This window comes from Malania oleifera, chromosome 6, assembly GCF_029873635.1.
Source record: "Malania oleifera isolate guangnan ecotype guangnan chromosome 6, ASM2987363v1, whole genome shotgun sequence".
Classification (NCBI taxonomy): Eukaryota; Viridiplantae; Streptophyta; class Magnoliopsida; order Santalales; family Ximeniaceae; genus Malania; species Malania oleifera.
Genome location: NC_080422.1, coordinates 1893647 through 1911183, shown reverse-complemented (window position 1 = coordinate 1911183; position 17537 = coordinate 1893647). Strand labels below are relative to the sequence as shown.

Genomic DNA, 17537 nt, shown 5'->3' with positions numbered 1-17537 from the left:
TGATAAGTCTTCCTTTGTTAGATCTTCTAAGCTTGCATCTTCATTGTAAGATCTTGAGAAGAGTGTATTTGTTTTGGTTGCAAAAACTTTTCAAACACTTCCAAATATCTATTGCGCTTTTATCTTGCAAAATATTTGAAGAGATTTTTTTTTTTGTGACAGTGATCTTTGTTGCAATATTCTTTCACTTATATATTATTTGCTGAATACAAAGATTACACATCTTTTGCAAACCAAGCATATACATTAATTTAATACTTACATGCTTAAGATATCTTGCTTATTGATATGCTTGAGACTTGACATCTTTGTGTGAACTCATTTCTTGAATATCTTGTGATACAAAGATTGCTTGTTTGACACTCTCACGTATGCATTACACTGATAGAAAATACCTTTGAGAGTTGAACCATTTAGACCACATTGAGCTTACATATTGAATCATATTGTGGTGTATGTTATTGCGCACATTTGGGTACATATCTTCTTTACACAAAAGCACAATCACTGTACCATCTGATTATATACACATTTGTTGTATATCCAGGCACGGGCCTAAAGAGGGAGACTACCCCTAGAATAGTCTCGGATTGGCTTAGACCCGGTTAGGAAAGCTAGGTGCATCGTCCTGTTAAGGCGTGTAGGTTGAGGTCAGCCCCACTAATTGACCTGGTTAAGGTTGAGGTCAGCCCTGTGTTAATTTGACCTGGTTGTAAACGGTGCCACTCCACCCTTAAGTGAACTATTAGTGGAATCCTCCAGCTTGCGAGCTAGAGGCGGGGACGTAGGCACAGTTGGCCGAAACCCGATAACATATGGTGTGTTTGTTTATATTTCTACAGTTTATACTTACCGCACATGTATGTTATGGGTGAATGATGTGTATGACTTAATTTCCACATTATACTTATCTACGCATTTGGAAATTGTTTAGACCGACCCTAGGTTGTGTATATACTGTTGTTGAATAAATTAACCTAGGTGAAAAAGTTTTAAATTCCAATTCACCCCCCCTCTTAGGAATACACCAATTCTAACAGTATTTCTGATTATCCAATTATTGGACGGTACCTTATAAGTATGTATTCAATTTTTAAGCAAGGGTACTACCCTATAATAGATGAGTCTTTACTGGATATGATTAGGGTATGGTAAAGATTTCTTGTGGAGAATGTTGCTTAATCACATATCAAACTTAGGGTTTTTTACATTTTACGCACAACAGGAATATTCATTAAAAATGTTTAGGTAACAATTCGATTCCTTTAGAGAATGCCTTGATTCGATTTTAATGGGATATCTTTTAATAAGCACTTGAAAGATGTAGAGTTTATGATTTATCACTAATTGTGACTAGGATGATGACTGATTTAACCCTTTGAACCTCCAAGAATGAGTTTAGGATTAGATGATTTTTAATCTATGATTTATTCCTAAGGCTCAGTCTTATGCATTAGACATGATCTGCTTAACTTAGGGTTTTAATATTTAAGCATGTGTTAAGCAATAAGTATTGTTCGTTAAACAGCAATGGTTTAATTCATTTGCAAGTGAATTTATTCTTCAATGTTATGTTTTATGATACTCATTGCAAGGATATAACAATTAATCTCTCAGCCTTCCCTTTGAATACATCAAGATTTGCAAGCTATTCAATATGTTTACATTTCACCCAATCATTACAATATAAAGGCATTAGGTAATTAGATTGGATATCTTACTTAAAGAATCAGATTGACTTAACTTTCTCGTAGGATTCTTAGTATAATGATACACATACTAAGATTTACATTCTAAGCATATACTATTCCCAAGCCTAGTAGTCATCACGACCCCCTTTTGTTTATATGACTGATTTCACTAAATTCTCAATCCTAAAGTCTAACGAGGAGTTTTTTTTTTTTGGGTTTGTTTGGTACTCATTTTTCTTTGACTCACCAAACCTGTTTGAACTTCACACCTTTCCTTTTAAATGGACAATCAAATTTAATGTGTCCTTTATTTTTACATAATACACAAGTTGTGTGAGCATACGGACCGGTGGAGGCACTAGTATAGAATTTTGACGCTCTAACAAATTACCCCATGTATAGGTTCTTTCTTCTCCTATTTTCAATTTCATTATAACCCATACCTTCTTTGTCTAAGGTCATCTTTTGAGAACCTAAGAGCTTGTCAATTTTTTCTTTTCCCTTAGTAAATGTATGGATGATCTTAGTTTGATCCTCTATCTTTCTTTCTAGGTCTTGGATTTTTAAATTCTTTAAGCCTTTGCAAACAGCTTGTAACTTTACCAATTCATCTATCACTTTGTTTGCTTTGCATTCAAGTTCATAGATTTTAAGATCTCTTACATTATCACTCGAAATCTTGGATCTTAACTCTTTCAGCTCTTTTGTTATCATATCATTCTTGTTTTCTAATGTTATGATTTTCATGTCCTTGTCTTTTTCAACACCAAATTTTGACTCTAAATCTTTCAGTGATGTCTCATTCTTGGTTTCTAATCTCTTAATTTCTAATTCCTTTTCAATCATTTCTTTTTCCCAAGAAGTATGTGACTCTCGAAAATCTTCTAACTGTTTTGCTAAGTCTTTATTTTCACTTTCCAACATTATTTTCTTTTTGGACATCTTTGTTAGCATTTTAAGAGCCTTAGCAAATCCCTTTTGTAATTCCTCATAAGATGGCATGTCATCATTATCAGATTCATCATAATATTCACTATCAGAAGAATCACAAGATGTATCACAGTCATTGCATGAATCATTTTGAGAATTTGAATAAGAAGTAGAATGAGTAGAGTGTACCTCTTCATCAACCAATGCAATTAGGCCATAGTTTTCTACTACCTTATCATTTGAGCATGGATCTTCCCAAGTAGAAGACTTCTTTCCTTTGGTCTCTCCAAATCTCCTATCGAGCTCTTCCTATATCTCCTTAGCACTTTGACATGACTTGATTTCATGAAAAACATTAGTATCTAAACCAAGCAATAGAATGTTCATAGCACCGAAATTTATTTGCATTAATTTCATGTCATTCTTATTCAGCTCATATTTAGATTTAGGGATTCAACATTATCAATAATTTTCATAGGAACTAAGTTTCCTTGATCAATTACTCTCCAAGTTCTTCAATCCATGGATTTGATAAAAATAGTGATTTTCATTTTCCACTCGGTGAAATTTTCATCATAAAACATTGGAGGTCTTACAGAGATTTGTTCCACACCAATTAGGGATACACCACAATAATCCATGTGATCTTTTTACAAATTAACAATTACGTCTATGTACACCCACTCTAATACCAATTGTTGATTTAGGTGTTGAAATTAGGAATAGCTTCCCAAGAGTGGGGGTGAATTAGACTTTTAAAAAATTTCTTTTAATTCCTTTTTAGAATTCTTAAACTTATTTTATTTCTTTTAACCAATTTGTGACTTGTTTGTTTAATTTGTTAAGCACTCACAAACTTAGTTTCTTTATTTAATCCTTAACCATACAAACATCCAATCATTCAACCAAACCAATCAACTATAATTAGAATGCAAACAACCAAGCCAATACATAACACTTATGTAATATAAAAACTCAAGATGGTTGTTTGTTTATATTGGCCAAATTTGAACCAAGTCTTGTATAAATGAATTTGCTTCTTCAATATGATGTGCAATATAAAATCCAATCACTCTTTCCAAATATTTAGAATTCAGATAAACTCTTAGTTAATTTCTCTTTGGGATGTTTAACCAAGTAACGTACTCTCATCTGGTTTCCGCAAGATATGGTTTAACCAAACGTACTCCCTTTCGGTTTTCGCAACCCAAATCAAAATAAAACTTTAAGTTTACTTGATTCCTAAATATACGTAGTATATATGATTTTCAATTTAAACCATCCACGCAATTTAAATATGTACTGAAAATAAAAAGTAGAGAAAGAGAGAGTGAGACGGAGATTTTTACGAGGTTCAACTTATACCCAGCTTACGTCCTTACCTTTGGTAAACCACCAAAGGATTCACTAAACTTGTTCCTTTAACGGGCGGAACAAACCTTTACAACACTCCTTGGTTAAGGCTAGAGCCTGCCTTCTCCAAACGATATCCCCTTGTCCGATCACTCTTTAACTAGGCTAAAGCCCGCCTCTCTAAGCAATATCCCCTTACTTAGCCAACGATCCAAAAAACCCTTGGAATCGTCAATCTATAAGATAAATATCAAATAGATGCGTACAAAGAACTTGCTCCTCAAAGAGCTGGTTAGTATACCAATTACAACACAACTAATATACTTCAAAGTAAATCACAATATGGAAATTAACTTGAAGCTCAAGGAAGAATATCACCGATTAATTCTTTCTATGATTGAAAGATTTAGAATTTTTAGCACAATTCTGGTGGAAGAAGATCAGCTAAAACTCAGTTGAATTCGTGCACAATATGTGAGCTTGAGAGCAAGAGAGAGCCTTGAGAATTTGAGAGCAATTTGAGAGAGACTTTGAATTTTTTCAGAATTTGAATTCTTGGTTGTGTTGATTCAATGATCTTTGAGGCTTATTTATAGACTTTAAAAAGTGTATAACTTGATCTTTAAGTGGTTTGAAGTATTCCCCAAGTTTCCATAAGTTTTGAGCCACAAACAACCCCATTTAAAAATTTGACCGTTATGAGAAAATTCATAACAGCCGCGTGACAGATGACTGTCCATTTTGGGCAGTCATCTATCCAGTTAAAACAAAGGGGCAGAAAGGTGGCAGTCATCTATCCAAACCCACATAGATGCCTCAAAGTGCACTAGCAGTCGACTGTCTAGTTCTTGACAGTCGTCTGTCATGCTGTCAGCTTCGAGCACCCTCAGTCTTTTGGTCATAACTTTTTCTGTATAACTTCAAATTTAATGTTCTTGGTGTTAAATGAAATCTAAGATAAAATCCTAAAACTTTCATGTTGAATACATTTTAAAATAAGAATTTTTTGATGGATAAAAATGCATATCCATGCAGATATAGAAAAATTGACAACATTTGAGAAATCCTCTTTTTGGTGCTTTTCATTCCAAAACTAATTCCAACCTTTTTAAAACAATTTTTGACCTTATAAAAATATTTTCCAAGTATGTTCAAAGGTATCTAGGTCCAAGACACTAACCTAAGAGCTTCATGCATCCATATTGAAATTCTTTGAAGTACTTACATGAAATTTCCTAGATTCTTTCAAATTTTCAATCCTTGAATTCCTTGAGGTCTTTATGCTTGCTTCATCTTTCTTTGAGCTTTCCATGTTGATCACTTTGGCTTTCATTCTTGAAGCTTTTTCTTTAATATCAATGCTCTTATGATCTTCAAGTTTTAATCTTTAAATTCATGCTTCAGGCTTGATATAATCATCCTTATCTGAGGTACAAGCTCTCATGAACTCTTTAACCTTACATTCTTCATTTAGTCCTGAAAATACATCACTTAACATAACATGTTAAGATCCACTTGTTTTTTAGCATCAAAATAGGATATTAAGCCTTGTAAGGCCAACAGGTGTAATCCCAAGAGGGGGGGTGAATTGGGTATTTTAAAAATTCTTTGAAACTTATTTACCAATCAATCCCTATTTTTATGTTTAACTAATTGATGACTGGAATTTGATGCTGATTTGAATTACTAAATCAATGAATTCCTTTTTATCCAATTAAGTGCGTGTAAAGTTATTCAACATACACAAGCAAGTTGGAAATTAAAATACGATACGGAAAATAAAAAGGATAAGGAAAGAGAGAATGCAACCGCGATTTTACGAGGTTCAGCCAACCTGGCCTATGTCCTTACCTTGAGCAACCCACTCAAGGATTCCACTATAATCTCTGCTCCTTAAATTGGGACGGAGCTTACCTTACATACCGTTGCTTACAAAAGGTACAACTCCCTCCTAATTCGCTGTTTACAAGAGGTACAACTCCCTCCTTATTTGTTGCTTACAAGAGATACAACTCTCTCCTCAACCTCAGTTCCCAAACCGAACCTTGAATACAATTTAATCTGCAAAACACTCCATGTTGCTTCTAACAAAGTTAGTGAGTACATTTCAAAGTTCTAGTACATAATCATATGATGAAACTTGAAGCTCGGAATGAATGTAACAATACAATCGTTTTATGAATGATTATGCTTCAACTCACAATTCTCTTTTTATCAAATCTCCCAAATAAAGATATATTTAAGCACTTTGGAGAATTTTAGGATTCTTAGTTCACTTTGCAAAAATGCACAAATACATTTGATGTGAACTTATTAATAAAAACTTTGTCTTGAATATTAAATCAATCAAAATCACAAAGCTTTCTTTCAAATATTCAATCACAACACAACCTTTACAATGTGCAAATATATATAGATATGTATTCCAAAGATCAAAAACCAATGTAATCTATTTCAAAAAATATCCTTCAACAATATATGTATTTAAGAACGCCAAGGATATCTAATCAAGTGGATTTGTACTATTAAAAGTATCGAGTCTTTGAATGGAAAAAATTAAGCTCTTTTCAAGTGGAAATCTTATCAAAGTGATTTAATATATATATGCATACTCAAGATCAATCTCTTAATACTTAATCAAAAATAGATTTTTCAATAATAAGCTTTATGAACAATATATATATATATATATATATATATATATATATATATATATATATATATATATATACACTCTTGAATCAAAAACCAATCAACCAATAGTTAAAAAATTTTGATCTTAAGTAATGATCTTTTCAAAAACAATTTTTATATGTATGTTCACACTTAAGATCAAAATTTTTTAACAATATTCAATAACAAGTGATGGAATGAGAAACTCTTGAGAATATTAACTTCAATTATCAAACCTCAATACTAAAATGAAAAACAAGATGAGTAAACGAGTTCCCTTCAAGATTCTGAGTTGATTTGCCCAAGCTCGATGAGTAGAAGTTGAAGTGTAGGCAATCGTATATCAATCAGCTCAAGTTTCTCTATTCTCTTTCAATAAAATGTGTTATTCTCTTCTTGTGTGTCTTTAACTTTGTTCTAGGGTTTAGATATTCAGTATATATAGTGTCTTACCCTTAGAATTGATCTCAACTATTGGATCAAAGAAATAGTTCATGAGTTCTTTTAATAAAAATCAATTTTTTATGTTTTCCCGAAAGTTCAGGCGCCTGAGGTCAAAGCCTAAGCGACTGAAGTTCCTTAAACCTTTGAGAATTTAACTTGGAAAATAGGGTCAGGCGCCTAAAGAGAGGTTCAGGCTCTTGAAGTAGCCAGTTTAGGCACCTGAATTCCCAAGGTCAGGCGACCGAAGTGCCTCAGCCAACTTGCTATGTTTTCCATTAATTTTTCAAGCTACCAAACTTAATTTTCAGGCTTCTGAAGAAATTTTTCAGGCGATTGAGGTTGAGTTCATGCTACCGAATTCTCATTTTTCTCAATTTTTTTAATTTAAAAATTTGTTTTACTTTCTTTCTTGACTCTTTTATAAAAGCACTTTCCAAGGTTTTAAAAATATTTCTAAGTCCATGAAAGTCCCCTAATGATGTTCATGAAATGCATGAAACCTAAAGGCATTCTAGGTATATATTGAGCCTCAAATTAAATCATATGAAAATGTAAGTACATGAGTTCTAAATATCTATTCTTAAGATATTATTGAACTTTACCGCTTGCATCTTGATTCTCATACTCTTTGAGTTCCATGGATTTTGCCATAATTTGTAAGATTTACTTGAAGGTTCCATGATTTGTTATCTTTCCATGCATGTTTAATATAAGACTTGTTCACAAACTGAATGCATATATCAAATACCAAGTGATTTGTCATTATCAAAACCGGATTGGACTCGTAGAGTCAACACATATCTCTATTCAAATATTATTCAAATCAAGTGTAGTCCCCTATAATCTTATTATATTGCTAAAACTTAGAGATTAAATAGATGATCAACTAAATAAAAGAGTACAACGGTACAAGTGACATTACGTTTAAATTTTAAAATTTTGATATATATATATATATATATATATATATATATATAAAGTTAATTATGAGCTAACAATTAAAATGGACCGATTAAACTAATTAAACTTTAAAAACATTCTTGATGTATTTGAAAATATAAATTTAAACTTATGTAAATTTTATATGTAAAAAAAATAAATTTTATTGGAGAAAAATAAGAAGAAGTAGAAGATCTGTTATCTCCCAAGGAGAGAGAGAGAGAGAGAGAGAATTTTCTTGTATATCTGTCAAAATATAAGAGCAGTAGATATTTATATACATTATCGAAGACAAATGCAAATGAAATGTAAATGAAAATAAAAATGAAAAGCAAATGCAAATGTATTTCTAATATTATATTACAACTATTTAAACATAATTTTATATTTTATTTATTTTCAAATATAAAATATAAATCCCAAACTTGGTTAATTTTGCCCTAAAATTTCATAGCAGGGATGTTTTAGACCCCACCCAGAACGTCAAAAAGCCCAACCCAAGGCCCAGCCCTTGCACTGCACGGCCTTGACTATAAAACCCATAGATCAGCGTCTTCGCACACACTAGGGCTTGCAGAGGAGCGAAAACCCTACTGCGCGATAGTCTCATCCTCTTCGCGGCAGCCATGGTGAGCAAATCTCTCATGCTTGCCTTACTGTTGTACTTCCCTTCTTACTTCAGAGTGAATACTTAGTTTTTCGCGCGGAGGCTTCTCCGTGTGATTGCGTTGAAATTTTCATGAGTAGAAAATATAGAAATTGAAACTGTTAATCTTGTGGTCTGCTGTTTCATAACTTCAAGTGGTGGATGTATTTCATTGATCTGATCTGGTAGTTCATTTGTTCAGATTTGACGTAAGATGAATGGCGTTTTTGCTTCTCTTTTGATTTTACTTTTCCTTTCATTTCAGTCGCACGGTACGATTTATTTAAAATATTTCTTAGTGTTAAACAAAACATGATTGCATTTTTTTTGGGGGTTGAATTTAGTGTACATCTACGAGTATCGAGTCCTTTTTAAATGAAGATTTCCCTCAAGAAAGTGTCCATCGAAGCTTTTCGGGCTCATGGGAAGCTCCATTAGGCCTGGTAACACACGGGTGGCTGGCTAGCCCATGTCTCTTCCCAAGCTTCTTCCCAACCCATCCCAAGATTTGACTGTGAAACCCCAACCTGAAAATCCTATGGTGAAATTATTGGGATAACCCTAAGGTGGCAGTTGGTTTGCAGGATCTTTTAAGATTTCAGGAATATTTGATGTTCATAGTATCCTATTGACATGTTTGTTTTGAGGCAAGAAAGTGACAGTGCGATAATATCACATTCTGTATCCTATTTTACATATGCAACCCAAACGAAAATAGTCCCATGAGATCAACTTTCTAAGAAATAAGATGATACCTATAGTATGTCATTATGAAGGGCGTATTTGATTCTGCCGGCCAAACACCTTAGGGACAGACTTTTTCTCTCTTTTATTTATTTATTCTTTCAAGTTATACATCTTACTTTAAGCTTGAGTTTTGCTCCAGTATGTCTTGCATTTACTCAGAAGTCATAGTTCCATAGTTGGAAATTTGAATCCGAATAAGGCATTATAGTCTTGACCCAAATTTGTTCTTTAATTTCTGACCTTTTGGCCCTGGTTTTTTTGGGCCAGTGGGGAAGGGGGAATAATTTGTTCAACTAATTATGTGATATCCATTTCTAAGGGAAAAATTCTTTTTAAGCATGCAAAGGTGAAATTTTCAATGTGTTTTGTTTGCAATGGAATGTAGTTAATATCTGTGTGGGATAGACATATCATAGGTTCAGCCATGTGTGCATGAATACATATGAAGGTTTTATGCATTTTACTTATCCTCACAGGATAAGTGTCTGGTTCATTTCCCATCATCATACTTTGGGTTGCTTTTGGATGTGAAGTATTCTTTGATATTTTTCTAGCAATGTTTTTTTATTCAAAAATTCAAAACTAACCTGTGGAATGTTCATTATATGTGTGATTGAAAAAGTTAGGTAGGTATTCATATGAGTGTAGTTGGGCAGCTAGATGAATGGGGAGAGGTGATTCAGTATTGAAAATGTGGGTGGTTTTTGGAAGTTTGTTTTATTTTGAGACTAAGAAATAAGAAGTATTTAAAATCCCTCGATACTGGTATGACATGTATTGGAGCGTTTTATTTCGGGATAACATATTTTTGGGGAAGAGGGCAAGCGGGTTTTCAGGTTTTTTCATAAACTTATCATTATACCTTGAATCATCTTGGCTTTGGCTTTTAAGGTTAGGGCCCTACCCTTTGAAGCTCGCCTGAGTCAATGTCTGACCTGCAGCAAGTGCAAGTGTGTGTGTGTGTGTGTGTGTACAAGTAGAATCCTCAAAACCTCACTATCTATGGTAAACTATGTTTATGGAATACTGAATTATAAGTGTCATAGAGATGAAAATTTATTTGTATAATGCATTTCGAGTATTGTGCCTACTGATTTAACAAGTATAGTTTTCTGAAAAGAAGATATATTGTTAGACGCACAGATTTTTCATCCTAAGGGAAAATACTGGTATTTAGCATGCCTAAATGAATATTTTGTTAATAATTGGTTGACATGTACCTGTATTATGCCCTTTTTTTTAATAGGAATTGTTGCATCGCCATGTGTGTCTCCTGTCAGTGTATGTGCTTCTTAGAATTACCTGTTCTTTAAAAGTATAAATTTTGAAGATAACTTAAGGGGATATCTTTTGTGTGAAAATATGAAGACTAAAAACTGGCTGTCTTTTTGTTATTAGTAGTGTAGATTATATATGTTTGCCTGTCATTTCTTTGTTTTTCTTGCTTTTTTAAGTATGTAGGTCAGCTGTTCTTTTGGTTTTTGAGAAGTTGGGAAACACTTGGTTAATCATTTGACTAGAAGGAAACTTACTCAAAATTTTTGATGGCATATACGAATCTGTAGGTCAGCTGTTCTTTTGGTTTTTGAGAAGTTGGGAAACACTTGGTTAATCATTTGACTAGAAGGAAACTTACTCAAAATTTTTGATGGCATATACGAATCATTGGCTTGAATATATTTAGGGAACAATATATATATATATATATGCTAAAATTGAATTATAAAAATAAGAGATCATATTATTTATTGCAAGTGTACAAGGAGTTATCTTATTTAAATATGTATGTTGCAGGTGAATGTTCCAAAGACAAAGAAGACATACTGCAAAAGCAAGGAATGTCGGAAACATACCTTGCATAAGGTGACCCAATACAAAAAGGGGAAGGATAGCTTGGCTGCACAAGGAAAGCGGAGATATGACCGCAAACAATCAGGTTATGGAGGACAAACCAAACCAGTCTTCCATAAGAAGGTAAAGATCGATTTCTGGTACACCTTTGATCAAGCTATTATGTATGGTAGAGAATGAGTTGATTGATTGTTAAGCATGCCTTTGTTTTATATAATGGCTGCTGTTTTAATACTGTGGCATGGAATTATTGCTGATTTCTTTTTCCCCACAAATTTAAGGCAACTGTTTCAAGACTTGACTTTTCCATCTAATTTTCCTCTCTTTTTTTTTTTTTTTTTTTTTGAACAGGCTAAAACTACAAAGAAGATTGTGCTGAGGTTGCAATGCCAAGCCTGCAAACACGTATCCCAACATCCAATTAAGGTCTGCCTCCGATCCTTATCCGCTTTCTTCAGTAGGGTTCTTGTACATCACACTTGCTCTTTTTTATGAACACATGGGTGTTGCTTTTGCAGAGATGTAAGCATTTTGAGATTGGAGGTGACAAGAAGGGGAAGGGAACTTCTCTGTTTTAATGATGAAGCTAGAAAGCAGCGTCCTGGTCCTGCTGTGTCCTGGTCCTATTGCTAGCTTTTTTTTTTTTTTTTTACCTCCTTACTTGAAAACTGGAGTGCAACTCATCATCTATGTTTTATTCAGATACTTGGTAGTTTAATGTTGTTATTGATTGTGTCATCACTAGAAATTTTGAATGTTTTCATTTAATCATGCTTGCATTTACATTTCTTCAAATAAATTCAGGATTGAGATGGGATGTTCATCCTTGTTCTGGGAAAGATGTTTCTTTCCTTGGGCATGGGTGATTTAGTTTTGTGTCCTACTACTATATATTTACTTTTCCATGTATTTTTTTTGTTGTGCAATATGTCTTATAACTGCAGGATCAGTTTTGCTATTTATTTTTCTGTTGTTTTGAATTGCAGCAGAAGTTTGCTCAACCCTTGAGGCCTGGGTTTATCTTGTAATCTTAGTCCTTAGCTACCTTTACCTCAAACTTCATTCCATAAACTAGTGAGAGAACATATACTACCCTTGTTTTAAATTCTGCTGTGTCTTATTCTTTCTGGATACAATTTTGAGACCTCGGGCCTTGGATTAAGTGCCGAGACCTTTAATGATGGCCCTTCTGTTAATGGAATGGGTTAGCTCCTAGAGATGAGATGTTCCTTTTTTTGTAAACCAACTGCTATTTTTTTTTTTAAAAAAATGTAGGACCGTAGAATGATCATCAATATGATTATTGGACATGTGAAAGATGGCTGCTTGAGTATGCTCATCTCAACATTGGTCAAAATTGCCCTCACACGTTTACTAAATGATCTAATCTTGTTGCCTTGATCCTCCTATCCCAATTCTTCGCTCATGGTATGTTTGGGAATGGCAGCCTTGATGAGAATTGATTGTTATGTAAGTCAAATGGGAGGTTAGCTTTTCATCAGGTGAGACTGGTTTCCATTTCATCCAAAGGAGGCTGAAGGTTCTTTTATTGTATTGACCACGCATGAGCCACTAGAAAATATTAGGCTGTAATTTTTCCTTATCTTCCATTGCATTTTCCATTTTCTGTTTTGGAGGCTGCTCTGATGATTCGTTTTGAATTTTAAAGAGTCGTGAAGGACTATAGACAACAAATTGTTGTTCCTTTCATATTGTGTACCCTATACCATATATCATAGTTTGCTCGAATCTTGAAGTCTTCATAAACATTTTTCAAAGAAAATGATGCAGGGATATGATATTATTTTGATGTGGAGGAGATGTGCCTTTAAACATTGATGTGAAATGGCTTCAATTAGAGCACATTAATACCAAGTTTAAGAGGAGGATGTAAAAGATGGAAATTGTGTATGTGATGGATCTTGATGATCAAACCCCCTTGTTTTTGTTCTTGAAGACAATTACTTGTCATTTCAATATTGTTCAGAGGCATTTCTGAAAATAGCAGTGTGCAAATTCTCTCATGTATGACTTTGATGTGTTTACTACATTGGACAGGAGTCTCCTGGGGCATGCAAATGCTTTGTAAATACATGATTCCATTCCGACCCTATAGGTCCTTGACCTTGCAATGTGGTTTGCAATATCCTCACAGAGCTGCTATTTGAATCATATTTGCCCATTGGTTGAGAATACTGTCAGCCCTTCAAAGCAATTTCATTCCATGCAGTTTTGTGGCTAAAAAACTTACGCACAGCATGTGGGAAACAAAGTGTGAAGGGTGCTACAAAACCATTTATCTGAGCATATTATAGAGTTGACTCCCCATCACTATTGATTGTTTTTGGTTTTGCCGAAAGGTTTGTTGAGCATATTATAGATTCGGTCTCTATGCTTCGTTCTTGTTTTGGAATGGCTTGGTGCTCTCTTGTACCACCCAAGGGATTTTTTCCCCCTCCCCCTGGCCTCGTTTGCTCACAATCTAATATTATCCTTCAAGACTGCAATTTCTAAAGCCCTACAATATTCTTGTGTTTTGGAAAATGGATTTTAAGCATTGCATTGCATTTGAACTGCGGAAAAATTGATTTAATTTTGTTGCCAAAGTTCCTACTCCAAGTTCCAAAACACTATTAATCAATTTAGCCTGGACTCGGGCATGAAGATTAATTAGAATAAATTCAAAGCGATTGTGTTCCTGTGGTGCTTAGGAAATGATTGACTGCTCTCTGGTTTATCTTACGGGCGGATTTTTCTAACGATACTGGTCATTCAATTTCTAGCATAATTAGTAGAAGTAGCCTATACAGAGTCATTGGGCTCCAAACAAGGAGTAATAAATCTGTGAAGTCTTGGTGGGAGGGCCATGTTTGTTCAATCAACAGTTGCCACTGCTCCTTGTTACACTGCTGATCGCATAGCTTCCTCAATCTTCCTGTTGTAAACTAGACTGACTAGAGAATTCCTTGGAAAAAAAAATTATTTTTAAAATTTTAAGAAATCATGAAAATATAATTTCATTTTTTAGTTTTTCAACATTTGTATACTAAAAATAGAAACTAGGTTAAGGGTTGATGCTTATATGTCCAAAAACATCAGAGGAAGCTCAATGTCTTCTACTTGAGAATTAGTCTTATATCTCTAAATGTAGCTAAAACCAAGTGGTGTTCCTTTTTGGTATTTTCCCCACTAACACTTTCTTTTATTCTCTATGGGGGAGTTGGGTGGTGAAATTATTGAAATTGGTAGACAAGAAAATACAACCAAGGCATGGTCTTTTTTTACTTATTGATACACTTTGTGTTGATGTTAAACTTTTGAAAAATATTAGGAGTAAGTTTAGAGCTGTATGAAGGTTTTTCACTCAATAAAAGCAAAGTTGGTGTTTTTGACCTTCTATTATTAGAGATGCTCTTGGGAATTGGAAAATGGGAGCTAATAGTTTTGTGGGTTGGTGAGTAATATGGTGTGTGGTTAAGCTTTTTGGCATTAGGTATGGGTTTGATTGAAATGGCTTAGTATCTTGAATAAGCAAGAATAAAATAGAAAATACAGTTATCCCCTGAATAAAAAATTACGAGATATCTTGTAGTTTTATATAATTGTTAAATTGCCCATTGCTTTACATAACTATGCTGAAGTATTAATTTAAATTTTTTTATTAAGAAAAGGTATTGAAAATTTTTCCTAAGTCCATAAAGGTTCCTTGAGTCCCTTCTATTCTTGATTTTCCACCTAGTTCGAGAATCAATAATAGACCAATGAAAGTAATGAATGTAGAGACCCGAAAATTTAAATTATGAAATTTATTAAGGAAAAGGAGAAAAGAAGGAAAAGGAGATTTTAAAAGAAGGATTATACAGGGCTTCGTCAACAAGTGTCTTGAGCTCATTGACGAACTGCCTTCTTTGCCTCGTAGACGAAAAAATGTGTCTCGTCGATGAAGAGATACCGAGAGCAAGATTTCAAGATATTCAGGTTCATCGAACGAACTTAAGGCCTTCATCGACAAACTCCCTTCCTCAGTTCGTCGATGAGTACACATGGCTCGTCGACAAAGCCATGTTGCCAAACGTCTATAAATACGTAAAAATTGGATTTTTGGCAAAGAAATCCTCCTCTATGTTTCTCTCTCTAAAATTCGGATCTTCTACCTTCTCTCTACGATTCCAGCATTGATTTTCCCCTTTTCAACGATCAAAAGTTACCACAATGATCCCAGGAAAATTCTCTACAGTGTAGCCAAAGCAGAATTTTAGTTCGAGTAGTTCAGGTACCATCCCAAAATCAGGGTAAGTAGGTTATTTTAGGGTTATATGGTTAGTAAGCTTTTTTGAACCCAGATCTTGTGTTAGATGAAAATATACTGAAGTTTGAGTTGATTAAACTGAGTGTTGTGAATACAAGATTTGGTGCATACACCACAGGCACAAGCTAAGGATCTTAGACGGTGTTTCCTAAGGAACGCATGTAAAAATGATAAATGGTATATAGTTTAGGAAATAATGAACATATATGCTTGTTGAAAGATGTGAGTATGATAATTATTCTAAATAATCAGTTGATTGACAGGAAAATATATATGTGTAATTTCAGGGTTTTGGAATCATGAATGCCACAGGCGTGAGTTAGAAATCAGTAAACGAATTCAGTTAGTTAGATAAGGGAAATATGTTATGCTAGTTAAATTAGAAATTTCACCAGTAAATTATAGTATTTGATTATAAGTTTCATAATGTGATTTTTGAACAAATTAGAGCATAAAGATTATACAGTTTTACAGATTTCAGTACAAGGATTTTATTTATTTAATTGTGTGATATGAGCAAGTATCAGTTCAGTACAAATTTTACACAGCTTTCAAAGTATCATGATTTACAGTATATATATATCTATACAGAAAGATGTTTTATAGAATTTACAGAATTATGATTTACAAAATACACATAGAAAGATGTTTTACAGCATTTTCAGAATACCATAATATACAGATTTCAAAACCATAGCATTCAAATTTTACAGTTTACTCAAATATTACAGTTTATTCATATTAGCTTTTACAGTGTTAAAATTATTAAATTTGAAACAAAATCATGGTAAAACAGTAAGATACATTAAATAGTATTATAAATTATCAAACCCTAATGGGACAGATTAGATTATAGAGTACAGTCACTGTATCTAATTCAATATAGAGTGCAATCACATATCTCATATAGTGTGTGGATTTTATCAGTAGTTGATTGTGCCTAGGGAGAGCTTGCAGACTCCTCGGTAGTCCGGGTTGAGGTGGATGATCTGACCATGGAGATTTCAGCTGACTTATCCTGGTAGGCCAACCATGCGGGCCGCACAACCCTGTCATGAGGGGTTAAATCATGACATACAGCTATCCAGGGAAGTTTTCATAATTTTATATATATATATATACACACAAATTTACAGAATAAGAGCAGATATATTTATAATTACTAAAAATAAGATTAAATAGAAAGTTTAGAAACAATTGTATTTTAAGCCACATAGGTGTGAGTTAAATTGTATTGTACTTTATATGTTATCTCAGTTTTAGTTAATTATAAGTATATTGTTTATGTAAATTCAGTTGCCACACACTGGTAATAGTATGTTTCGTCTTACTGAGAATTGTTTCATCCTAGTAATTTAATCATTTCAGGTGAACCAGTTTGACGAGTAGATCTGGCTCAAAGATAGAGGGGATCTTGTATTGCCCCGTCTATAGGGTAAGTGTCTTTGAAGGATGTATTTATTAGTGGATTCTAGATGATCTACTGGAGAATACTGGAGATGTAACGCCCCAACCCCCTAAGTGGGTCTGGAGAGCTACTAATCAATTCATTTACCTAATAATCCACATTCTAATATCATTTATGCAGTAAAAAACATAACTAAAATCTTCTAACAAATACAACACCCGAGTTTTCTACATCCATCTACATTCTAACATATATCATACATCTACTCAGCAAGCCCTCAGGTGAAGAGTTGGTCTTGCCCAAATGTAACATGTTCTACTAACATAAATACTGCTAATACCATAATACATTATTTTGTTTGCCATTATTTTGCATCTCTCAACTATTCATGTTCTTATCTTTTACTTTTCATTTCATTTCATTTTACGTGACTCTTTCCCATTTTACATTGTTCACATTTCACATTTCATTTCCATTTCATTCATTTCTTTTTTCATTTCATTTCATTTCGTACTCAGCATCTTTCGACTGTTTTACCCAACATTT

General features: G+C 33.6%; 1 protein-coding gene across 1 annotated transcript; it reads left to right on the top strand.

Moving 5' to 3' along the window:
- The first annotated feature begins 8480 nt into the window (after window positions 1-8480).
- LOC131158015 (large ribosomal subunit protein eL42) lies at window positions 8481-12073 on the top strand. The gene is made up of 4 exons (XM_058112559.1): window positions 8481-8659; window positions 11218-11397; window positions 11626-11700; window positions 11793-12073. Exons 1-4 carry the CDS (start codon window positions 8657-8659, stop codon window positions 11850-11852), a joined length of 318 nt encoding a protein of 105 aa, XP_057968542.1. The 5' UTR covers window positions 8481-8656; the 3' UTR covers window positions 11853-12073.
- The last annotated feature ends 5464 nt before the right edge of the window (window positions 12074-17537 follow it).

Excerpts from the sequence above, each read along its gene's own strand:
- LOC131158015 (XM_058112559.1), top strand. Across the intron at positions 11,398-11,625 it reads AACCAGTCTTCCATAAGAAG|GCTAAAACTACAAAGAAGAT; the intron begins GTAAAGATCGAT and ends TTTTTTGAACAG. Across the intron at positions 11,701-11,792 it reads TATCCCAACATCCAATTAAG|AGATGTAAGCATTTTGAGAT; the intron begins GTCTGCCTCCGA and ends TTGCTTTTGCAG.